Source organism: Euprymna scolopes, chromosome 20 (assembly GCF_053919585.1).
Source record: "Euprymna scolopes isolate OS-2025 chromosome 20, ASM5391958v1, whole genome shotgun sequence".
Classification (NCBI taxonomy): Eukaryota; Metazoa; Mollusca; class Cephalopoda; order Sepiida; family Sepiolidae; genus Euprymna; species Euprymna scolopes.
Genome location: NC_136501.1, coordinates 77,273,766 through 77,300,956, shown reverse-complemented (window position 1 = coordinate 77,300,956; position 27,191 = coordinate 77,273,766). Strand labels below are relative to the sequence as shown.

Below are 27,191 nucleotides of genomic sequence, written 5' to 3'. Positions count from 1 at the left end.
ACCCCCCCCCCAAGATTAACAATAAATTATTGTCTTTCATTTGATGCTGAAATTAAGATGATTTGAATCATCGTTTATAAGGAGTTTTGATTATTAGATTAGCCAATCAAAAGTGTTCCTAGTGTTCACACGCATTTTTGCTTTTATAGATATATAGATATAGACTAGCATTGAACGTAGTTAATTTTATGTAAAAATTGCGTTTCAGTTAGTTGCTGGAAATAATAGTATTTGCTCTAATTAATTGCTCCATACTGCAGCAAAATATGGAAAAACCTACCCCTGATGGCCATTCTGATCAGGAACAAAAATACCCCAAAAATGGATGACCCCTCCCCCAAGAACTAAGCAACAAAAAAGCGATCACGCTAGATACTAAGTTGCCAGAATGATGACAAGCTGAACCTTGGCTAGAATGAATATGACACTCAAAATATTGATTTCATATTAATTATATCAATGTTGTTGCATTCTATTTTCTTCTACATATTATTTGAATTTATCTGACTACGGTTTTTATCTTTAATTTGTCATTTTTACAACATTACAGTCGATTATTACTATACATTACTGTATATATAGGACAAACATTACTACCATAACAATAGCAGAAACGTGCCATGAAGCAAGCGAACAACAGAAGATCTGTTAAAAAAAAAACCCCAGCTTACCTTATATAGGCTTGTATATACTGATGTTTTTTCAGCTGTTTTCATTTGTGAAGTAATCCTTTCCCGATAAAGTTAATGTCGGTTGTCAAGAGAGAAAACTCATCTTAATTTTTAAAATATTTTTTTGCTTGTATAGAATTGTATTTATCGTTTTTTAAATATTTTTTTGCTTGTATAGAATTATATTTATCGTTTTGCTGGGGTATTTCATCGCATTTCTTAGTTTATTCACTCGTAAACTTGTAATCATGTTTTTGGGGGTGCATCTTACAGATAATATCGGATCATCACGAGAGAATATGCATCGTTTCGGAGCCTTCCTTTCTACGTCTTGTTTGCATATCGGCTCTCGTCACTGATGTGAGGACCAATTATCTAAATTGCATTTGAATAAGCTGCTCAATGTTTGATAATTAAGCGGTTCCTGTTACGAGCAACGGCTTTGTGAATGCCATTCAATGTTCAAAGGTTACGTTTGACATATTTGTTAAGATGTGCTCCTATCAAGAAAACAACAACAACAACAACAACAACAACAACAACAACAACAATAATAATAATAATAATAATAATAATAATAATAATAATAATAATCTCTATATATAAAATGTAATTCTTGGTTCGTTCAAAATCGATAAAACCATATTTCTACATTACCAATTTAATTGAAATTTTCAGAAAATCTATCTGTCAAGGAATGTTATTAAAATAATTTAACATTGCGAATTATAAATAAAATAAAAATATTTTTCGTAACTGTGAGATTGTCCGCCATTTCATTTTCGGTAGAAATGAGCCTTTCACTTATTGCACCACGAGTTGACGACTTTCGAATTACAACATTTCATTATCTACTTAATAGATAAGTACAAAAAAGAAAAAAACCAACAAACCATTCTCTACTTTTTTGAATTTAAATTAATTTGTTTATCTTATTTTTTTATGTTTAAATTTATTTGTTTATCTTAAGGCTTTCCACCCATCAAACATTACGTTTTAATTGTTTAGTTTTTTTCACAGCATCTAACGACGTCTCGATTTCCAAGAATCCATTTTTTTTGGCTTAAAGCTTTCCTGGCGAAGTCTACCTAAAATAAATTTGTCTAATTCTTAATTTCTTATGTCATTGAAAAAAAAATAGTATGCCGGAATTTTGATAAAATTTTCCATTAAGGCCCGTCTCACGTTCGTATATAACAAAATACTTTTTTGGGTGGGTGTTGAGTTCCATGGAAACCAGCAGACTTATCCGCTCATGTAAATTAAAAATGTTTGTAAGTGAGAAATTATCAATAAACGGTTTAGTTACTTTTTTTTAATAATTCATGAAAAGAGTTAAGCCAACGTAAGTACATGAGAATTTATTAATAAATGTTTAGTAACTTTTTCCTTTTATTATTCTAAAAGAGTAACACATTTTTATTCATAAAAAGAGTTAAGCCAACGTAAATAAATAAATAAATAAATGTTTGTACAATTTACAAATTATCAATAAATGGTTTACTTACATTTTTTTTATTATTTATGCCAACGTAAATAAATAATGTTTGTAAAAGTGCGAAACGCAACGTAAGTAAATAAATAAAAAAATATTACGTGCGCATACGTTAGCCTTGACTGAGGGGGAACTAAAGGAACAACCATTAATTAATTCTGCGGGTCGCCATGGAACTCAACGCCCAAAGAGTACCAAAAATAGTTTTCATGCTATGAAGAATTTCTTTTTTAAAATGAGCACCCACTTTCTGGCCATCTGAGGAAGGGGGCATTTGTTTTCGTGATTGGCTTAAAGGTTTTTTGATAAGGCAGTTTGGTACGCGAGTGCATATTTAACTACCTTACTTTATGCTCGCGCGTAGTGTAAACGAAGGCTACGTCTGTGAAATAGAAAATAGTCCCAGAGTTCAGGGGTTATTACCATGCAAAAGAAATCAAACAAAAAAATTTTAGCCAAAAAACACAGAAAAATCAAATAAAAAATAGCATCCATTTTTTTCTATCGAATTCATTTTTATTGAAAACTATTTTCCCCCGGATTTTTGATAAAATTTTCCATTAAGGCCCGTGCGTCTCACGTTCATATATAACAATTTTTTTTTTTTTTGTAGATTTCGGTGTGCTAAAAACGATTCTGCAAACCGTTTCCGTCGCAAAAAATAGTTTTTATGATGTGAAAAAATTACTTTTTCGAAAAGTAGGTGATCACTTTTCCATATAAATTTAACTTAAAATGAGCACCCACTTTCTAGCCACCTGAGAGAAGGGGGATTTTTTCCCATGTTTATTGGCTAAACAGCCTTTGTTTATGCTCGCGCATAGAGTAAACGAAGCTACGGATGTGAAATGGAAAATAGTCTTAGAGTTCATGGGGTTATTACCATGCAAAAGAAATCAAACAAAAAACTTTTTAGCCAAGAAACATACAGAAAAATGCCTCTCTCTCAGGTGGACAGAAAGTGGGTGCTCTATCTAAGTTAAATTTACATCGAAAAGTGATCACCCACTTTTCGAAAAAGTAATTTCTTTATATCATGAAAACTTTCTTTTTGCGACAGAAACGGTTTGCAGGTTCGTTTTTAGCACACCGAAATCTACAATAAAATATTTTGTTATATACGAACGTGAGACAGGCCTTGAAGTAAAATAATACCGGATTTTTTTGGGCAGATTTGCCGTTTAGTTGTACAAATATCCCCAAACAAGGTAATCACTAAAAGGGACTCTTAAAAGTCGTTACTTGTATTGAGCAAAAGTTTAAAACCACCGATTATATGTCAGCCTACATCACGGTAACATATATTGAGTGAGTTCCTAACAGTATTTTGTATAGATTTTTAGTTTAAGAGTACCATTTTTTTTTTTTTTACTTTCGCCTTCTTTTTCACTTTTTGGAGTGGGTTGCTGTACTCAGAATATACGAGGGGCGTGCAATAAGTAATGCCCCTGATCCACTTCCAGTTGTCTGATCTAGCTGAAACTTTGCATGTGCCATGATTTATATCTCTACGGGTTATGTGGCAAATTACAGCTCTCAACTAATTGTGGTTTCTGTTTTACAGGTGTTTGAACTGAGTCAGGTGTGAAATGATCCGATTTTTGTATTTGAAAGGACGCACACTACAGGAGACTTTTGATGAAATGAAAGAAACTTATGGTGATAATGCCCCATCATATGACCTTGTAAAACGCTGGCATCGTGAATTCAATCATGGCCGGAAGTCTGTGGAAACAGCTCCCAGACCTGGTCGCCCCCTTCTGCCATTGATGAGGCATCTGTCCGTAAAGTTGAGGCTGCCATTTTGGAAGATCGGCGCATCACTATTCGCCAAATAGCCCAAGATGTCAAGATTAGTACAGGGTCTGTGGAAACTATCATTCATGACCATTTGCATATGCATAAGGTGTCTGCCAGATGGGTTCCAAGGTTGCTCACACCATTCCAGAAGCGAGAACGCGTCGAGTGCTCGAGGATGAATTTGGAAGTGTACCAAGAAGATGAGTCAAAGTTTTTCGAAAGACTGATTACACAGGATGAAACCTGGGTCCATCACTACCAGAGACCAAAGCCCAGTCAATGCAGTTTAAGCACTTGGACTCACCACCCCCAAAGAAGGCAAGGGTGCAGCCCTCCGCTGGCAAAGTCATGCTCACAGTCTTCTGGGACCAGGATGGAGTAGTGATGACAGATTTCCTGGCAAAGGGTACTACGATTACAGGAGCCTATTATGCTTCACTTTTGAGGAAATTAAGGGAAGCTATCAAAATCAAGAGGCGGGGCAAGATCAGCAAAGGTACCCCCCTCCTGAAGGACAACGCTCCGGTCCACAACTTGCATGTCGCCAGATCAGAAGCACGGACGTGTGGTTATGAAATCTTCCTCATCCTCCCTACTCTCCTGACCTTGCACCCTCTGACTTTCACCTCTTCCTAGCCATGAAGTTGTTTTTGAAAGGAAAGCGTTTCCCAGATGACGCAGCCTTGATTTCTGAAGTTATGTTGTGGTTGGAGGACCAACCTGGGGTGTGCCACAAAAACGGTCTCCAGAACTGCATCAAACGATGGGAGAAATGCATAACTCTAGATGGTTCCTATGTAGAGAAAGCCTAATAACTATGCCAAGTTTCGTTGCTCTACTTCTATGGGAAGTGGACCAGGGGCATTATTTATTGCACGCCCCTTGTAAGAAACATGCGTTTTCTCTTTTTATTAGATTTTTCCATTACACAAAATTGAGCCACTGCAACGCATGGCAGGGTACAGCTAGTAATAAATAAAATTAAAAAGCCCACATATCTATAAATAAAATAAAATACACACGCACACACACACACAAACATATATATATATATATATATATATATATACATATATATATATATTAATCGATCACGATATATATATATATATTAATTCATTCATTTAATAATTTTATTAATTTATTGATGTATATATTTTTTTCTTAATATTAAATTTATATATATATATATATGTATATATATATGTATATGTATATATATATATATATATATATATATATATAATTATTAAATGAATGAATTAATCTACTCAGAGATAACTACACTGTAGACACTTGCTACCATATCATGCGGTATTACTTTTCAACTAAAACCACATTGCACATTGTTCAGTTACCTCTATGAGGCATTTACTTGCTGTGACTCCTTTTTAGCCTTTAATTCCAAGCTGGCTCGGAAATTGATATAGGAAGCCTGCAAGGAAACCTCTTGCTCCAATCTCAACAGCTCGACGGATTGTAACATAACCTTCACGGGTCAGCTCTCTTTTTAGATCTTCATGTGTCTCTATCTTGTAATGAAGTTGTTTTTCTACTCGACTCTTATAAGGTATTGTCGATTCAATCAAGATGTCTTTTCCTTGTTACGGCTTGTTTGCATATCGACCACACTCGCTGATGCGAGGTTTAATTACATGAATTGCATTTGAACGAACTGCTCAATACAATAAAAAAATGTTTAATGATTTAGCGTTTCCTGTAACAAACAATAGCTTTGCGCACGCGTGATGTCTAAATATTCAAAGTCTACGTCTAACATATTCGTTAAGACGTGTTTGTATCGAAAAGAATAGAAAAACAGAAAATTTTGTATTGATATTGTTTTTCTACCCGGCTCTCATAGGGTACTGTCAATTCAATCAAGATTAGTTTTTTTTCTTGTTCTTGACGAGAAAACAATGCCTGGCCATTGACCCTTTCCTTTTATAATTGTTGGGTAATTATTTTACCAGCCAAGGAGATCTGCGGCAACAATCCAATCGTGATCGATTCCAAGAATATTTTGGCGAGGTACTAATAATGGGCCAGTTGTACGTTTATATATATAAAATACTTTTGGATTACTTTGAACTATCTTCCATTGACCTGATTCCTTTGGATTTTACTTATGGAAATGGAAATGTAATCAACTTTTTTTGGACTTTACCGTTATTGGATATTTTACTCTTCACCAGACCATCCATTCCCGTGAAATCACTTTTTTCTTCCCCCTATTCCCTCTGCTTCACTATTTGTTACCAAGTAAGATCTATGACTTACTTGTAGTTTCATTAAATACTTTCGCAAACGAAATCCGATCTCGCATTTTACTAATCTCTACCCTCTGACGAGAAGGACAGTATTTCTTTGAAACTCCGCAGATTAAGGACTATCCACTTATTTTGTGCTTCCTTTTTTAAAATTAAATATGTTTTAAACTCTTTTTCAAAGTGTTTTTTAACATGTTTTATTAACTACTTGTTCTTATATATATATATATATATATATATATATATATATATATATATATATATATATATATATATATATATATATATATATATAGGTGATGAAAAAAATAAATAAAGTGCTCGATCTTGGATTTGAGAGCTGAAGATACAAAATTAATTAGGACACTATATATACATATTTCAAGGTCGTACCATTGGTTTCATTACGCCGAATCAACCATAAGAGGTTGGAAAGAGTCAGCGTAAATTCATCAGCAACAATTGAAAAACTGAAAACAATGCAAAGTGAACAAACAGAGAAAAAAAAGTTAAACGAGCGTTTAAGAATCAGGGTTTCAAAGTGTAAAAACATAACGTAAATATCGACGCCAATCATAATCATAATCTATTGACGTCGATGTTTACTTCTATCTACTTCTGTCTATCTATCTTCTATCTTCTTCTTTCTATTCTTCTTCTATTCTATCTTCTATCTTCTCTATTCTATCTTCTATCTTCTCTATTCTATCTTCTATCTTTCTATCTATCTATCTATCTTCTTCTATCTTCTTCTATCTTCTATCTTCTCTATCTATCTATCTATCTATCTTCTATCTATCTTCTATCTATCTTCTTCTATCTTCTATCTATCTTCTTCTATCTTCTATCTATCTTCTTCTATCTTCTATTCTTCTATCTATCTATCTTTTCTATTCATCTTCTATCTTCTTCTATCTTCTTCTATCTATCTATTTCTTCTATCTTCTATCTATCTATCTATCTATCTTATCTGTCTTCTATCTTCTCTATCTATTCTTATATATATATATATATATATATATATATATATAACTACTTCATTTACTCACATAAAATTAATATACGAAAATATAGATTTATCCGTAAACTTTAAGTATTTACTTCAAAAGTGCTTAATACTAGGTAGAGCTAGTTAGTAATTTATAACATATATATGGCGATTAAGCTACACTGAATATTTTCCTTTCTTTTTTTTTCTTTTATATATAAATACACACATGTGTACATGCATATATGTACATATATACATATATATACATACATACATACATACATACATACATACATACATACATACATACATATATGTGTGATCGTTTATGTATATTCACGTTTATTTAAATTTATTTATTTGTTTATTTTCTATTGTTTTTGTTAGTTTTAAAGCTATTTTGTATCGCTATCCTAGAGTAAGTTTTATTTTGTGAATACAGTTATTTGCTATTTCTCTTCTACAGTTTAATAGATTTTGGAGTTGTTTAAAGTACAGGATAGCAAATTTTTCATGAAGGCCTAATTTACATGGGTCGTCTAAATGCCTGCACGTGGTAGCTTGTCTTATTATTTTCCATTCGACTACCGGCAAATGTCCGCTTTCTTTGAGTTCCCAGTATTTATTCGCTAGTGTTATTTTTATACGGTGTTTTTTATGTGTATGTACACATGTGTGTATTTATATAGAAAGAAAGGAAAATGGCTGCCTTAAACCACTAACCTAATTCTAAAACAGATCCTTTGTTCGATAAAATGCATGCCCATTGGCTGATAGGAAGGGGCGCGGTGGATACTAGAAAGCTGATTGGCTAACTAAAATCCCCAACAGAAGAGGACCATATAAAAACGAGAAACAACCACAGAATTCGCGCATAAGCCTGACGAATCCTAGAATGAATGAAACGCCGAATATTCAGTGTAGCTTAATTGCCATATATATTTTATAAATTACTATATATATATATATATATATATATATATATATATATATATATATAGGGGAAGGCGGGGTAAGTTGAGCATAGGGGTTAGTTGAACCACCCCCTTTCAACCACAATTGACTAAGCCGATCCAAGTTTGTATGCAATCTATAAACAACTGATCACGTGACTTTAACCTCCACCATTTTGTTTTGCTGAACCAAGATCAGAGGTTGATGCAGTAAATGAAAATCAGATTTCGTGCCAAAAAAGTAACATAAAGCGTTTCAGAGGTGAGTGCATGTTTCTTGTGTGTAGTAATAGTTTGATTAAATATAATATGTGGTAGCTGTTTGTTCAATTACTTGCCTTCATACCTATAAAAGCTTTTTACATTTTACATTCACCACACATGGGATGCATGCATTTAAACAGACAAGTCAATGAGGTCAGACTGGGGTAAGTTGAGCCAATGCTTATGTGGTAAGTTGTGCTACTGGCTCAACTTGCCCCATATGTCTTTTTACACGTTTTCAAGACGCAGATGAATGTGCAACCACATCAGTAGGGCTGTTATAGAGTGAATTCAAAATAATAATAATAATAATAATAATAATAATAATAATAATATATGTTATAGAGTGAATTCAAAATAATAATAATAATAATAATAATAATGATAATAATAATAATAATAATAATAATATATGTTATAGAGTGAATTCAAAATAATAATAATAATAATAATAATAATAATAATATATGTTATAGAGTGAATTCAAAATAATAATAATAATAATAATAATAATAATAATAATAATAATAATAATAATAATAATAATAATAATATATGTCATAGAGTGAATTCAAAATAATAATAATAATATAATCAAAATGCATGTTGTGTAAGTTATATGCTTTACTTGTATAAGAATTAGATCTATGGCTATGGCTATGATTATTATTATTAATACTATTATTATTATTTTTAACATTATTATTATTATCATTATTATATTTGATAATTAAAATGAGAATTATCGGATTTATTGTGTTAACTTCATTTTTCTTTTTTGTGTGTTTCAGAGAAAAAAGCCCATCAGACATGCACAACTTTGAGGCAAAAGACAAATTGTGGATAAACTCCTACAGATATTATGGAACGGGCTGCTGCTGCTGTTAATGGAGGGCAGAGTGTGAGGAGTACTGCAAAGGACTTTAACATTGATCGAATGACACTCAAGCCGTACATGGACAAACAAGGCAGTCAACCAGCAGGGACTGCTTACACACCTGTTTCCTTACGGCAATTTGTTTTTAGTCCTGAAATGGAAAGGGATTTGACTGACCACGTGAAACAATTGGCAAACATGTTTCATGGTTTGTCATTGAGAAGATGTCGCACACTGACATATGAGTTTGCTAAAAAACCTGTCTCAATGTGCCACCAAGTTGGGATCGTGAGAAAAAGCCTGCAATGGCAATTAGAGTAACAGAAGCAACATCTTTTGGGCATGCCACAGCCTTTAACCGCCCAGTTGTTGATAAATTTTTCAACAACTTGAGTCATGGACAAGTACAAGTTTTCGCCAAGTAACATTTACAACGCTGATGAGACTGGGTGCACCACCGTTCAAAACCCTGGAGCCGTTATCACAGAAAAAAGGAAAGAAACAAGTTGGTTCAATCCCCTCGGCTGAACATGGGGAACTGGTAACGGTGGTGTACACTTTGAGTGCAATTGGATCAGTCGTGTCTCCTCTGTTCATCTTTCTCGGAGTCCACAACAGAGATCACTTCATCAGAGGTGGACCAACACAGTGCATAGGGAGGGCAACACGAAGTGTTTGGATGAATGAAGAGGTGTTTGTGAAATATTTAGATCACATTATCAAGCACACCAGGTGCTCACCAGAAAAGAAAATCCTCTTAATATTCAACAATCATGACACACACATTTCTGTGAATGTTGTGAACACAGCAAGATCTCATGGCGTTGTTTTACTGACCATTCCACCACACACTTCCCATCGTCTCCAGTCGCTCGACTGGTCAGAGTATGAACCCTTCAAAACAGCGTACAACAGAGCGATGCTACGATCCAATCCAGGAAAAACAGTAACAATATATGAAATCCCAGCTCTAGTGAACCAAGCCCAGATGATTGCCATGACACCATTGAACATTGCTGCTGGATTCCAAGCCTCGGGCATTCATTCATTTAACCGGGACATCTTTAGTGAAATTGACTTTTCCCCTTCTCTTCCAACTGACCGTGAGCAAAATGTGGCTGCAGAAAGCCTTGAAGCAAATTCTACTGTGGAAGATGCAGGATCATCAGGTGAGGTTCCTGAAGCAGTCTTGCCTGTGTCCAGTGATGATGCCCAGCCACAAAAACAGCAAGCAGATGATCTTATGCAACCATCCGCATCAGGGTCTTGTGTTTCATCTAGTTCACATGATGTCATGCATCGTTCATACATTTCACCATCTGCAATTCAGCCATTTTCGAAAGCAGCACCAAGAAAGACAAGAAGAGGTGGTCGCAAAAAGGACAGCTCAAAGATTTTGACTGACACCTCTGAACGACAGGAGCTGATAGCCCTTTCTGAAAATAGAAAGAGGAGCCTATTAACAAAAACAAAGCAGTGTTTGTTCAATGCTGGTGGGAAAAAATCATGTCCCCCCGAGATCTAAAACCCCATGTTCAAGTGACACTGATGATTCAGATTTTGAATTTGATAATGTATCATCAGATAGTGATGGTGATATTGATTTGGATAGCCCAATAATCGAAGGTGACTTTGTGGTTGTCAAATGTGCTGGTAAATCACAAACTGTGAACTACATTGCTTGGGTTGACACTCTCAACGGGGAGGACTTTGAGTTTGAAGGTGTTTTCCTTCAAAAAGTTGCTGGGAAGGTAGGAACAGACAAGCCTGTGTTTGTTCCAAACCCAAAGGACGAAGCGGGTTTCAATGCAGAAGATGTTGTTTACAAGCTGCCACAGCCAAATAGTGTTGGCAGTTCTGTCCGTTGTTCTGGCCAGCTCGTGTTTAGCTGCGACTTGTCACAGTGGCAACTTCATTAACTTACTTTCAGATACATGTTTCAAATTTTGTGCTGGTTCATTCGCTGTAATTAACATTTCTACTTCATGATTATAATTTGTTTTATAACCACAGCAACAATTTGGGGCTTGTTCTTTCTTCATTTGCAACACATTTTTGCGTGGCACAACTTACCCCAGAGGTTGGATCAACTTGCCCCATGGTCAGGGCAACTTGAGCCATTTGATATGCATTTTTGTAAAGCTCATGGTCGGTTTAGGTGTACTAGCAGAAGACTGCAACTTGTTTCACAATGTTCCCAAATAAAAGAATTGAAAATAATACACTCATCTTTGCAAAATAATTAGTCGTTTGGGTTCTGAACAGCCAAAATGGAAAATTGGCTCAACTTACCCCACCTTCCCCTATATATATATATATATATATATATATATATATATATATATATATATATATATATATATATATATATTATTGTTTTATTTATTGCTGTATTTATTATCTCTTATTTATACTTAATGGTCTCCATCTCGCATTACTAGGTCTACTTAGTAATTGATTGTTTCCCAGCATATGCACTGCTTTTTTGAGTCACCTTACTCTCCGCGGTTCTTCTTCCCAAGTTCGACAAGATACACCTTGAGAAGGTCGGAGGTTACATCGATCGAAACGTTGTGAAAATGACACTCAAGGTGAGAACAGTGCTTCGATGAATCCAAATAATACGAATTATAACCGATCCTCATCTCCAAAATTCAGAAATGTCATTTTTGTCGTATTTTTAATGTTTCCATTTTCTGTTGCAACTGGTTAACTATTCTGGATAAATAAAAATGTCAGATGCCCCTATGGCGATTTCACATGCTTAACATGAATATATATAAGTAATAATAATGTCTTATGGTCAAATCACATCGAAATACTAATTAAGCAACATTTATCATAGTTAATACTTAGATAGGTTACTGTTTGGTAATGTTAGGTACTTGTAGTAGGGGCTCACCCATGCACAGGAGATGAACTCTTCCGAACTGTATAAATAGATCGAAAGGTACTGACTCTTGTAGAGTGCCATCTTGGGTGTATGTTGCTATATCTATATTCTGTTTTATTTCAATACAAATTACCTTTTCTAACTCTGTGTCTGTGTTTTCCTTAATGAATCTTCCGGACCACACCAGTACTGTAAGTAAACACTCCACTGACAAGCGTGATTAGTTACTACCTTGAAAATGTAGCTGCCGACAGACTAGTGTTGTGTCATGAAAATAATTGAATCCATTTATTGTTCTGTATTCTACAAATACTAGGACTAAGCAGCTGTTCAATGAGCCGTTATGTTTGAAAAGAGATTTTCCATTCATAATTAAAATCAATGTGTAGTTGTTCCATTACTCAAAAGTGAGTGAACTGCCAAAAGAATTCATTTCAAATGTTTAGAAAGAAACCAAATAACAAATCTCATTGTTTAAACGAAACTGAGAAAGAAACCCTTCACTATTTCCATGAGACGTTTTCTTTCTTATTTTCCTTCTTTTGCTATGATAATTTTCTTTTTAAAACTTTCTAACTTGAGATATACGTAAAATATTGAAAATATCGGTGAAAATACTAAGGAAAGTATGAAATATATGTGAAAATACTAAACAGATGTGTGAAAATAATTAAAAATGTGTAAAAAAAAATGCGTAAAACTACAATAAAAATGTGTAAAAATACAATTAAAAAATGTGTAAAAATACAGTTAAAAAATGTGTAAAAATACAATTTAAAAATGTGTAAAAACACAATAAAATTATGTAAAAATACACAAAAAACGTGAAAAATACAAAAATGTGTAAGAATACAATAAAAATGTGTAAAAACACAATTAAAAAGTGTGTGAAAAATGATAACAGAAAAAGAAATTACCTTTATTTCTAAATCCATAATTCTTTGCTCTAAAGAACAGATGCATTGATTCAAGTTCTAAAAAAAGTAAAAAAAAAAAGTGCTCTGTTTTCATGCCGAATTGACTTTACAATATGAATCATTTTGTTTTGGATCATCATCATCATCATCATCATCATCGTCATCGTCATCAACATCATCATCATCAATCGAATGTTCTTTTTACATTGTAACACGTGTTAGATGACTTTTAGAAAATGACTTTCAAACTAGCCTATCTTTAACAAATCTATTATTAGAATTTGTTGTTATCAATTTCCGGTTTGTGATTCACTTGCTATTTTCCTCAAAATAAACGCATTCTCCAATTTTGAATCGAATGTCCGTTCATGCGTTCTTTTGCAAAAACAAAATAAAAACAAAATAAAAACAAAAAAAACTGTCTACGTTATTCTTTAGGAGATTTTTCAAATAGTCATGCTAATAAAATGCTGCCTCGAATATGTGTGCAAATGTGGTAGACAAATTCCATTTAAATCAAATCAGAAATGACTCCAGGAAAACAGCTGACTTGCTGTAAAAATTACATATATAAACTTTGCTGAGTTCTTTCTTTATTTCAGTTATGTAGAAGGAGACCCTATCATCATACTTTCCTCATAACATGTCGAACTTATATACTATTATTATTATTATTATTATTATTATTATTATTATTATTATTATTATTATTATTATTTTGTTTTTAATGGAGAGTAGACAATGCATTGTGGATGCGCTCTCGGCAGCTTCCATAACTCTCACTTCTCCTAATTTGTCTCTCAGTCCTCGTTTGGAACTAGTGATTTTTCTAATAAAGGGAAAAGAAAAAGCTGTATTCTAGGTCGGCAGTATTTTTGCGTGAGCCTGAGATATCGTAAATTTTCTGTTTCTATGTCTATCCTTGTAACCATGTCACTAATAAGAGTGCTGGAGGTAAACGTTTTAACTGAGCTGACATTATCCACCTGATAGTCAGGGACCCGAACCTTGGATTAATCACTAAGGAAGTTCTCCTATCAGTAGGTTCAAAGTACTGAGGCTGCTGTATTGCCATTTGGTGAATGGATTCTGGACCATGCAGTAGTTTCTGTCGGGGCTTCTCAATGCCATATTAGTGGGTAATTCTTACGGCTTTACCTTTTCATTGTTACGTTTTTATGTATCTAGAGGTAATCACTGCAACATATATATTATTAATAAAATAAGAGTGACAAGAAAACAGAGAATGGAGTTAAATTTATTGTAAATAAGTAAGTAAAAGTAGCGAAAACGATTTTACAGTAAACAAAATGATTTAGGGGAGATAAAAAAAATTACCACAAATTAAAAATATTTAAATAACATTCACAGATATATTTACTCTGGTTAATATCAAAATTCAGGAAATTCTATATTTGCCAAGATGTTGTCCGTTGTGGTTTGTTTGAAGAGTCGTTTTATTTAGCTTGATGTCCAATATGCTTATTTACGACCAAGGTTTATTTCAGTTCTCGTTAGTGGCCGGAGTTGATTGATTTTAGCTAGAAGGTCGCCCCCAAGTTTGCGTACCTTTCATTTAGTGTACGAATCAATAACTGGTTTTTACAAACGAATAGTCTTCTATTTATAGTAATTGCTGGAGTAATTACCAGAATCAATAATACAGAACACTTAGTTTTTTGGAACCTTCTGGAACTAATAAAAAATAATATTTTAATTTATCTATTATTAATATTTATTTTTGTATTGTATTTAGTTAATTATGTTATTTTGTGTAAGCAATTGTAATTTCTTCATATTTTAAGAGGAAAAGATGACCTCATATGACAATCAGGACAACAAAAAATATTTGTTTGTTTCTTTTTCTCCCTTAATTTCCCTCTTTGCCCTGCTCTAACCAAGTCTGTCGACCTATTCCACAAATCCCAAAACTCCATCATGAAAAGTCTTCAGAAAAAACACACGATAAAACCCAGAACTTCAACTTCCAATGTAGAACCCCACTACAATGTCTCCTTGAACATCAGGAGTCTATGTTCCAATCTTATAGAGGTTGAAACTCAATTACAGGAAACTAAATCAGACCTATTATTCCCAAGCGAAACTGGCATCGGACTGAATATTCCCCTAGATGAGTTCGCAATTAAAGGATACTCTAACAACATCAAAATCTGACCCCCAAGATCGCCATGGATATGGAATATGCGCCTGCATTAAAGATGGCTTTCCATGTGGTAGTGACATCTCCAGAGAAGACCCTTAATTACTTTATATATGCTTCCAGGTTGCACTTGCTCACACCACTGCATTTATATTTGCCCTCTATCACCCACACAACAGCAGAGTTACTATCTTTAAGAGCATATATATATCTGAGAAAATTGACCAAATCCTATCTGCTCATCCTTTGGCTAACATTCACGTCTGTGAAGACTTCAATGCTCACAATGTGGAATGGTTTGCTCGCTCAAACAAGACAGATGGTGAGGGGAAGTTTTTTCATGATTTATCCATTACTTATGACCCAACTCAGATTGTTCATTAATCCACTCATGTGTCCGACACTGATGGTCAGTATGCTAGTCTCCTAGACCCTTTTCTCACAATTTGCCCTGAGCTATGTTCATCTTCCGTTCTGTCTCCACTGGGATTTTCCAACCACTTGAATCATCAGACGTATTTATCCACTGTACAGTATATTGATAAGCTCCATACATTTATATCAGATCTACCTCTGCATTCTATGTTTAAGAAGAATGTGTCCTCTATAGCATCAGACATGACAGAATGGTTACTTGTAGGTATAGCTCCATCCTGGGCCCAACTCTCTTCAATGATGTCCGAAATCACATCTTTAGATCATTCATAGACATTTATGATGACCACACTATGGCAACACATCGAAGGCTGTGAATGACCTAGTACAATGGGGAAAGAGATGGCTGGTTAATTTTAATGCATGTAAAATCGAGTTTCTATCTTTCCATCATCAACGCTCTGATCTCAGTCTGGAATCAAATGTAATGAATGGCTCTCGCCTTGGGAAGACTCCATGTTTTGACAAGCTTCTGGATCTGGCCTTTACTCTTGATCTGAAATAATGTATCAAATCTGTTGCCAAGGTCGCTGGAAAAATAGTGGGATCCTTCTACCGCTCCAGTAGATATCTCACTGCTTTTGCAATTCTCTACCTAAATAAGAGCCAGGTACATTCAAGAATGGAGTACTGTTGCTACATCTGGGCAGAAGCTGCAAGAAGCAGCTTATCCTGCCTTGACCGAATTAAAAATATAATTTGTAGCCTAGTGGAGGATACTCTTTTCCCTTCCCTACAACCTCTTTCGCACAGAAGAGACGTTGTGAGCTTGTCTCTGCTTTATCTTTATTTTCATGGCAAGTGCTCGTCTGAGCTCTAATCTATGGTTCCCCATTGCCAAACTTTCACAAAAAGCATCCATCTAGCTGAAACCATTATTAATAATTTCTTCCACTATTTATTTGTGCCAAAACCTAAACATAGATTCCATGAACAAAGTTTCTTTTTTAGAACTGCATGCTTGTGGAACTCTGTTCCGTTTGCCTGCTTTCCAGCTGACTATAATTTGTTCGTCTTCAAGCCCAACATAAACAAGTTCTTTATGAGCCGTCTCCGTAAGTAATCCAATTTACCACATTTCCGTAAGTAATCCGATTTACCACATTTCCGTAAGTAATCCAATTTACCACATTTACACTAGGAACGATTACAACGATATGGTGCCATTGATTAACCCTTATTCTCGAGTTGCCTCCTACATCAAAAATCTTTCATTTTTCCTTATTTTCCCCTAAATCCAACCTTATTATTTTCTCTGATATTTTCCTGGTAACTGATCCTACTATCTCGACTGTTCTGCATCTAATATCCAACCACCATTCTTTCAACATTGCCTTCTCATCAAAGTCACCTATTTTACACATATCGCCCTATACTGACCAGATTTTTTCCTCTGCGCTGATCAAATCTAAATTGTCTTTAAAACTCACACGACACATCAAGTGTATCATTCCATTTAATTCCTTTCCAAGCCCTCTACCATCAGCTTTCACTTCTATATATTATCACACCGTGACAACCCTTGCCTTGGTCGACAGAGGATATGCTACACGCATAAGTAATAGCAAAAAATCAATGAAATTACATTTGTAATCTGTGCTGATATTTTCCATTCTGTTTCAAACATAAGCTATTTTCATTTATAGAGGACATGGAGGACATGTGTTCATGAAGAGAACAACACAAAATATATTTCATAAATGGAAAAACACACACTATAGTTAATAAATGATATAATACAAACTATATTTCATTAATGAAATAACACAAACCATAGTTAATAAATGAAATAACACAAAATATAGTTAATAAATGGAATAACACAAAATATAGTTAATAAATGGAATAATACAAACTATAGTTAATAAATGAAATAACACAAAATATAGTTAATAAATGAAATAATACAAAATATAGTTAATAAATGAAATAATACAAAATATAGTTAATAAATGAAATAATACAAAATATAGTTAATAAATGGAATAATACAAAATATAGTTAATAAATGAAATAACACAAAATATAGTTAATAAATGAAATAACACAAAATATAGTTAATAAATGGAATAATACAAAATATAGTTAATAAATGAAATAATACAAAATATAGTTAATAAATGAAATAATACAAAATATAGTTAATAAATGAAATAACACAAAATATAGTTAATAAATGGAATAACACAAAATATAGTTAATAAATGAAATAACAAAAACTATGGTTAATAAATGGAATAACACAAAATATAGTTAATAAATGGAATAACACAAAATATAGTTAATAAATGAAATAACATAAACTATAGTTAATAAATGAAATAACACAAAATATAGTTAATAAATGAAATAACACAAAATATAGTTAATAAATGGAATAACACAAAATATAGTTAATAAATGGAATAACACAAAATATAGTTAATAAATGGAATAATACAAACTATACTTAATAAATGAAATAATACAAACTATATTTCATAAATGAAATAACACAAAATATAGTTAATAAATGAAATAACACAACATATAGTTAATAAATGAAATAACACAAAATATAGTTAATAAATGGAATAACACAAACTATAGTTAATAAATGAAATAACACAAAATATAGTTAATAAATGGAATAACACAAACTATACTTAATAAATGAAATAATACAAACTATATTTCATAAATGAAATCACACAAACTATTGTTAATGAATGAAATAACACAAAATATAGTTAATAAATGAAATAACACAAAATATAGTTAATAAATAGAATAATACAAACTATAGCTAATAAATGAAATAATTCAAACAATATTTCATAAATGAAATAACAAAAACTATAGTTAATAAATGGAATAACACAAAATATAGTAAATAAATGGAATAACACAAACTATAGTTACTAAATAAAACACACAAACTATAGTTAATAAATGAAATGACACCAACTGTAGTTAATAAATGGAATAACACAAACTATAGTTAATAAATGAAATAACACAAACTGTAGGTAATAAATGAAATAACACAAACTATAGTTAATAAATGGTATAACACAAACTATAGTTAATAAATGAAATAACACTAACTATTGTAAATAAATAAAATAATACAAACTATAGTTAATAAATGGAATAACACAAACTATAGTTAATTATTGAAATAACACAAACTATAGTAAATAAATGAAATAACACAAAATATAGTTAGTAAATGAAATGACACAAAATACAGTTAATAAATGAAATGACACAAAATATAGTTAGTAAATGAAATAACACAAACTATACTTAATAAATGGAATTAAAAAAACTATACTTAATAAATGAAATAACATAAACTATAGTTAATAAATGAAATGACACAAAATATAGTTAATAAATGAAATGACACAAACTATAGTTAATAAATGAAATAACACAAACTATAGTTAATAAATGAAATAACACAAACTATAGTTAATAAATTGAATAACACAAAATATAGTTAATAAATGGAATAACACAAACTATAGTTAATAAATGAAATAACACAAACTATAGTTAATAAATGGAATAACACAAAATATAGTAAATAAATGAAATAACACAAACTATAGTTAATAAATGGAATAACACAAAATATAGTTAATAAATGAAATAACACAAACTATAGTTAATAAATGGAATGACACAAACTATAGTTAATAAATGAAATAACACAAAATATAGTTAATAAATGGAATAACACAAACTATAGTTAATAAATGAAATAACACAAAATATAGTTAATAAATGGAATAACACAAAATATAGTTAATAAATGAAATAACAAACTATAGTTAATAAAAGAAATAACACAAACTATAGTTAATAAATGAAATAACACAAACTATAGTTAATAAATGAAATAACACAAAATATAGTTAATAAATGAAATAACACAAACTATAGTTAATAAATGAAATAACTAACTATAGTTAATAAAAGAAATAACACAAACTATAGTTTATAAATGAAATAACAAACTATAGTTAATAAATGAAATAACACAAACTATAGTTAATAAATGAAATAACAAAAACTATAGTTAATAAATGAAATAACAAACACTATAGTTAATAAATGAAATAACACAAACTATATATATATTATTCCTTAATTGAAATTTTTTATTTTTTTAATTTTTTTTTTTATTTTTGAGATGAGCATCTAAAAAAAAAAAAAATAAAATAAAATAAAAACAATAAAAAAATAAAAAAATTCCAATTAAGGAATAATATATATATACCAATCGGTACGGACCCGACTATGGAAGATCAGATAATAAATAAATGTGGATTTATAAGACCAAACAATCCAACCTTGATCGCCCTTCGGGGCCCGTGGCGCAGTTGATAGAGACGTTGAATCTCTACGGTTCCAGATGAGCATTGTCTGAAGATAGCGGTTTCAATCCCACCCAAAGCGTGCCAGAGGTAATTGGTCAAAAATGTGGTGAGACGACAACAACTACGGATGGCAGTGATGGCTGAGAATGCAGTTAGGAGATTCGAAGTTCCTATCCGTCGCGGTTACCACCTGACGAAGGCCAGAGGAAGTTGGCCGAAACGTTGTGCACCAATAAAAAGATAAGATGAGACTAATAGTCCGAAATAAAATAAAAATTAAAACACAAACTATAGTTAATAAATGAAATAACAAAAACTATAGTTAATAATGAAATATCAAACTATAGTTAATAAATGAAATAACAAACTATAGTTAATAAATGAAATAACACAAACTATAGTATAAATGAAATAACACAAACTATAGTTAATAAATGAAATAACACAAACTATAGTTAATAAATGGAATGACACAAACTATAGTTAATAAATGGAATAACACAAACTATAGTTAATAAATTAAATACCGTGAACTATAGTTAATAAATGAAATAGCACAAACCATAGTTAATTAATTAAATTACACAAACTATAGTTAATAAATGGAATAACACAAACTATAGTTAATAAATGGAATAACACAAACTATAGTTTATATATTGAATGACAAAAACTATAGTTTATAAATTGAATAACTAAAACTATAGTTAATACATTAAATAACAAAAACTATAGTTGATAAATGAAATAACACAAACTATAGTTAATAAATGAAATAACACAAACTATAGTTAATTAATGGAATAGCACAAACTATATTTTATAAATGGAATGACAAAAACTATAGTTAATAAATGGAATAATACAAACTATAGTTTATTAATGAAATAATACAAACTATAGTTTATAAATGAAATAACACAAACTATAGTTAATAAATGAAATGACAAGATCTATAGTTAATAAATGGAATAACACAAACTATAGTTAATAAATGAAATAACACAAACTATAGTTAATAAATGAAATAACAAGATCTATAGTTAATAAATGAAATAACACAAACTATAGTTAATAAATGAAATAACACAAACTATAGTTAATAAATGGAATAACACACACTATAGTTAATAAATAAAATAACACGAACTATAGTTAATAAATTAAATAATACAAACTATAGTTAATAAATAAAATAACACAAACTATAGTTAATAATAAAATAAAACAAACTATAGTTAATAAATGGAATAACACAAACTATAGTTTATAAATGGAATAACACAAACTATAGTTTATAAATTGAATAACTAAAACTATAGTTTATAAATTAAATAACTAAAACTATAGTTAGTAATGGAATTGTAAAAAGTTTTTGACTTCTGATGGGGTATTAGACGAATGGATTCGCCAATCATTTTTATAACCAACGGCTGTGCTAAATAACCAATCAAAACGTCGCAAAATTATTATAAAAAATCGTCGAATTTTGGATTCAGTCAGTTCGCCATTTGCTACGTCACGGACCGCATTTAATTCTTCGCCGCCATCTTGGTTACTGATCTGAACTACGCCGCCATCTTGGTTACTGATCTGAACTACGCCATCATCTTGGTTATTGATCTGAACTAAGCCGCCATCTTTGTTCAACACAAATGTCTCAAAACTTAACATGTTATGCACCCAGCCACCGTCTTTTCTTTGACGGATCGGAATCTAAATTCGAATTGTGGCAGGTAAAAATTCTGGGATATCTAAGGATTCGAAAACTACAAAAAGTCATACAATCTACAACAGAGAATCCAAACGACCCCGAATTTATCGAAAAAAAAAAACGCGACTGTTTTTGTAGAACTGATTCAATATTTAGACGATAGACGTCTGTCTCTGATTATAAGAGACGCATTGGACGATGGGAGGAAAGCATTGAACATATTACGAGAACATTATTTATCAAAAGGGAAACCGAAAATAATATCCCTATATACAGAATTAACCTCTTTGAAACGTAACGAGGATGAAACGATCACCGATTACGTCATAAGGGCAGAAACAACCGCCAATGCCTTAAAACTCTTAAGTGAAATAATAAGGGATAGCTTGTTGATATCAATGACCCTCAAGGGACGTCCAGCCGATTTTAAACCATTTACAACTGTCATAACTCAGAAAGACAAACCACTAAATTTCAGCGAATTTAAAGTGGCATTGCGCAGTTACGAAGAGACTAATCGTATGCACGTGGACAATAATAACTCCAGCAATATTATGAAGTTCAAAAATGCTTCTCGAAAGCAGACACCACGAATTTACGCAACTCGCCGCAACGTATTCTTCAAAAGTAATTTTCCCAAGAAAAAGAATAAAATTATCTGCTATAATTGTGGACGACCCAACCACAAAAGTTTCCAATGTCGATATAAAAGCTCTAAAATGGACTCCGTAAAAAATGTTGAGAACTTTGAGGAAAAACATACATTTCTATTCACATGTAACTTTGACAATACCTCAAACGGTAAAAACCTCCTTGTAGACCGTGGTGCTACAGCGCACGTTATCACCAAGGAATCTGATTTTATTAATTTTGATTCAAACTTTAATCCTCAAAGTCATTTTGTCGAACTTGCCGACGATAGTCAAATAAATGATATAGTCTTGAAAAGAGGCGATGCTGAAATATACCTAAAAAATAATAAAGGCGAAATCTGTAACTGTATTCTAAAGAATGTTCTGTTCATACCTACATTTAAGCAAGATATTTTTCCGTGCAGGCTGCAATTAAACAAGGCGCGAATATACACTTTGGCCAAAATACATCGAAATTGACATACCCCAATGGAACTGTATTTGACATTAAAGAAAATGGCCGACTATACTATTTAAAAAGTATGGTTCCGTCAAAAACTGCCTGTCACGACTTGGAAACCTGGCATAAAATTCTAGGACACTGCAATAGAGCTGATATTAAAAAATTACCAAATGTAGCCGAAGGCATGAAAATAATACCTTCGGACGATCTCCCAAATTGTGATGTGTATGCACAGGGGAAAATGACAAAAGATATAAGCCGAACACCAGACAAAAAAGCTACGAAAATTCTCTCACTTGTGCATTATGACTTAGCAGGTCAGATCAGCCCGATGGGGGGAAATAATCTAAGATACGTTTTGAACTTTATTGATGATTTTTCCGGTTTAATTATGGTTTACTTTCTAAAAAACAAATCCGACACTATCCTCGCTACTAAGAAATATTTAGCTGATGTTGCCCCGTACGGTTCAGTTAAATGTATTCGCTCAGACAATGGGACTGAATTTACTGGTAAAGACTTTGAGCTTCTATTAATTAACCACCGTATTAAACACGAGAAATCGGTGCCATATTCCCCCTTCCAAAATGGCACAGCTGAAAAGGCATGGCGAACCCTTTTTGAGATGACAAGATGCCAACTTATCGAATCGAAATTAGCGCAAAGTTTATGGACATACGCGTTAATGGCAGCAGCATATATCAGAAATAGATCATTCAATAAGAGGCTAGGAAAAACGCTGTATGAAGCATTTTGCGGTATAAAACCTAAAATGAATAGAATGCATCTATTTGGTTCTGATTGTTTTGCATTTATAGAAAACACTAGTAAACTAAATACTAAAAGCGAAAAAGGTACTTTCGTAGGTTACGATAAATATAGTCCGGCATACTTAATCTACTTTGCAGCTAAAAATGCCATAAAAAGGGTTAGATGTATAAAATTCAATGATACATTAAATTTAAAAAATGGTGATCCAATGAATGAAAAACGTGAAATATTGCCTAGCATCTTAATTGATCACAATGAAAATATTAATAACGGCGACAATTACAGTACTTCTGACGAAAACAGTAACCAGACACGTCGATACCCAATAAGGGAGCGAAAAAGGCCAGACTTCTTACAAATTGAAAAGATACAAAATTTCGCCGTGGAGTACTGTTATTCGTTGAACAGCGCACCGGAAAGTTATAATGAGGCGATTAATTCACAAAACCACCAAGAATGGGAACAAGCTATGGTATCCGAATTGAAAGCTTTATCTGAAAATAACACATACGAAATAGTGGCAAAACCAACAGATAAAAATATAATTTTTTCACGCTGGGCTTTTTCCAAAAAAACTCACAGCTTCTGGCAGTGAAACTTTTAAAGCAAGATTTGTAGCGAAAGGTTTCTCACAAATTCCTGGAGTGGAATATTGTGCAACATTTTCACCAACGACAAATTAAACGACAATTAGAATTTTATTACAACTTGCCACGCAATACGATTTAAAAATACATCAAATGGATGTAAAAAATGCTTATTTAAATGCCCCGATTGACTGTGAAATCTACATTTACCCTCCAGAGGAATTTAAAATGAAAAATAAAAATTGGATGTGGAAATTATATAAATCGTTATATGGACTAAAACAAAGTGCACACAATTGGAATTTAACACTCCGTAATAATAACACAAACTATAGTTAATAAATGGAATGACACAAACTATAGTTAATAAACTGAATAACACAAACTATGGTTTATAAATGGAATAACGCAAACTATAGTTAATAAATGAAATGACACAAACTATAGTTAATAAATGAAATGACACAAACTATAGTTAATAAATGAAATAACACAAACTATAGTTAATAAATGGAATAACACAAACTATAGTTAATAAATGGAATAACACAAACTATGGTTAATAAATGAAATAACAAAAACTATAGTTAATAAATGGAATAACACAAACTATAGTTAATAAATGGAATAACACAAACTATGGTTAATAAATGAAATAACAAAAACTATAGTTAATAAATGGAATAACACAAACTATAGTTAATAAATGGAATAACACAAACTATGGTTAATAAATGAAATAACAAAAACTATAGTTAATAAATGGAATAACACAAACTATAGTTAATAAATGGAATAACACAAACTATGGTTAATAAATGAAATAACACAAACTATAGTTAATAAATGGAATAACACAAACTATAGTTAATAAATGGAATAACACAAACTATGGTTAATAAATGAAATAACAAAAACTATAGTTAATAAATGGAATAACACAAACTATAGTTAATAAATGGAATAACACAAACTATGGTTAATAAATGAAATAACAAAAACTATAGTAAATAAATGAAATAACACAAACTATAGTTAATAAATGGAATAACACAAACTATAGTTAATAAATGGAATAACACAAACTATAGTTAATAAATGGAATAACACAAACTATAGTTAATAAATGGAATAACACAAACTATAGTTAATAAATGGAATAACATAAAATATAGTTAATAAATGGAATAACACAAACTATGGTTAATAAATGAAATAACAAAAACTATAGTTAATAAATGGAATAACACAAACTATAGTTAATAAACTGAATAACACAAACAATGGTTTATAAATGGAATAACGCAAACTATAGTTAATAAATGGAATAACACAAACTATAGTTAATAAATGGAATAACACAAACTATAGTTAATAAATGGAATAACGCAAACTATAGTTAATAAATGGAATAACACAAACTATAGTTAATAAATGAAATGAAACAAACTATAGTTAATAAATGGAATAACACAAACTATAGTTAATAAATTGAATAACAAAAACTATAGTTAATAAATTGAATAACAAAAACTATAGTTAATAAATGGAATAACACAAACTATAGTTAATAAATTGAATAACACAAACTATAGTTAATAAATGGAATAACACAAACTATAGTTAATAAATTGAATAACAAAAACTATAGAAAAAAATGAAATAGCAGAAGCTATATTTTATAAATTGAATAATACAAATAATAATTCAGTTAATAATAACAGTAATACAAACAATAATTCAGTTAATAGACTGAATTACACAATTCATATTTCATAAATGGAATAACACAAACTATAATTAATAAATGGAATAACACAAACTAAAGTTACTAAATGGAATGACACAAACTATTGTTAATAAATGAAATAACACTAACTATAGTTAATAAATGAAATAACACAAACTATGATTAATAAATGTAATAACAAAAACTATAGTTAAGAAATGGAATAACACAAACTATAGTTAAGAAATGGAATAACACAAACTATAGTTAAGAAATGGAATAACACAAACTATAGTTAAGAAATGGAATAACACAAACTATAGTTAATAAATGAAATAACACAAACTATAGTTAATGAATGCAATAACACTAACTATAGTTAAGAAATGGAATAACACAAACTATAGTTAATAAATAGAATGACTTAAACTATAGTGCATACATGGAATACTATAAACTATATTTCATAAATGGAATAACACAATCTATGGTCCATAATAAAATAATACAAGCTATACTTAATGCAAAAAAATAAATATACTGTAGTTCACAAATTGAATAACACAAACTATTTTTCACAAATAGAATAACACAAACTATAGTTAACACAGAGAATGACCCAAACTATAATACTAATAAATTGAATAACGCAAACGATAGTTAATAAATTCAGTAACGCAAACTATGGTTCATAAATAGAATAACAAAAACTATAGTATTTAAATGGAATAAAACAAACTATGGTTCAGAATTTTTATAACACAAACTATGATTCATAACTATAATGACACAAACACAAACTATAATTTATAAAAAAGCTAATAATTTTAATAACACAATCTACAGATCATAAATAGAATAACACAAAGTATTTCATAAAAAGAAATAAAACTATTGTTTACAAATGGATTGACACAAACTATTGTTCATTAATTGTATAACCGAAACTTATATTTTTAGGGAATAAAAGAAAGTATTGGTTATAACTTGAATAACCAAAACGATAATGCATAAATGGAATAACAGCAACTAAATTTAGAAATTGGATAACCTAAACTATCGTTCATAAATTGATTAATATTAACTATAGTTCGTAAATGAAATAACACCAATTATAGTCTACTAATGGAATTACAGAAACTATAGTTCGTAAATGTAATAACACAAACTATAGTTCATAAATCGAAAAACAACTAACTAT

General features: G+C 31.1%; 1 protein-coding gene across 3 annotated transcripts in view; it reads right to left on the bottom strand.

The window, feature by feature from the left end:
• Nucleotides 1-27,191, bottom strand: part of LOC145241470 (uncharacterized) — a 353,227-nt gene that overhangs the window by 162,563 nt on the left and 163,473 nt on the right. For all 3 annotated transcript variants that reach the window (XM_080104454.1, XM_080104452.1, XM_080104455.1), the window contains one exon: nucleotides 13,132-13,188. In XM_080104454.1, coding sequence (XP_079960580.1) covers nucleotides 13,132-13,188 — 57 coding nt within the window. The remainder of the gene's footprint in view (nucleotides 1-13,131; nucleotides 13,189-27,191) is intronic.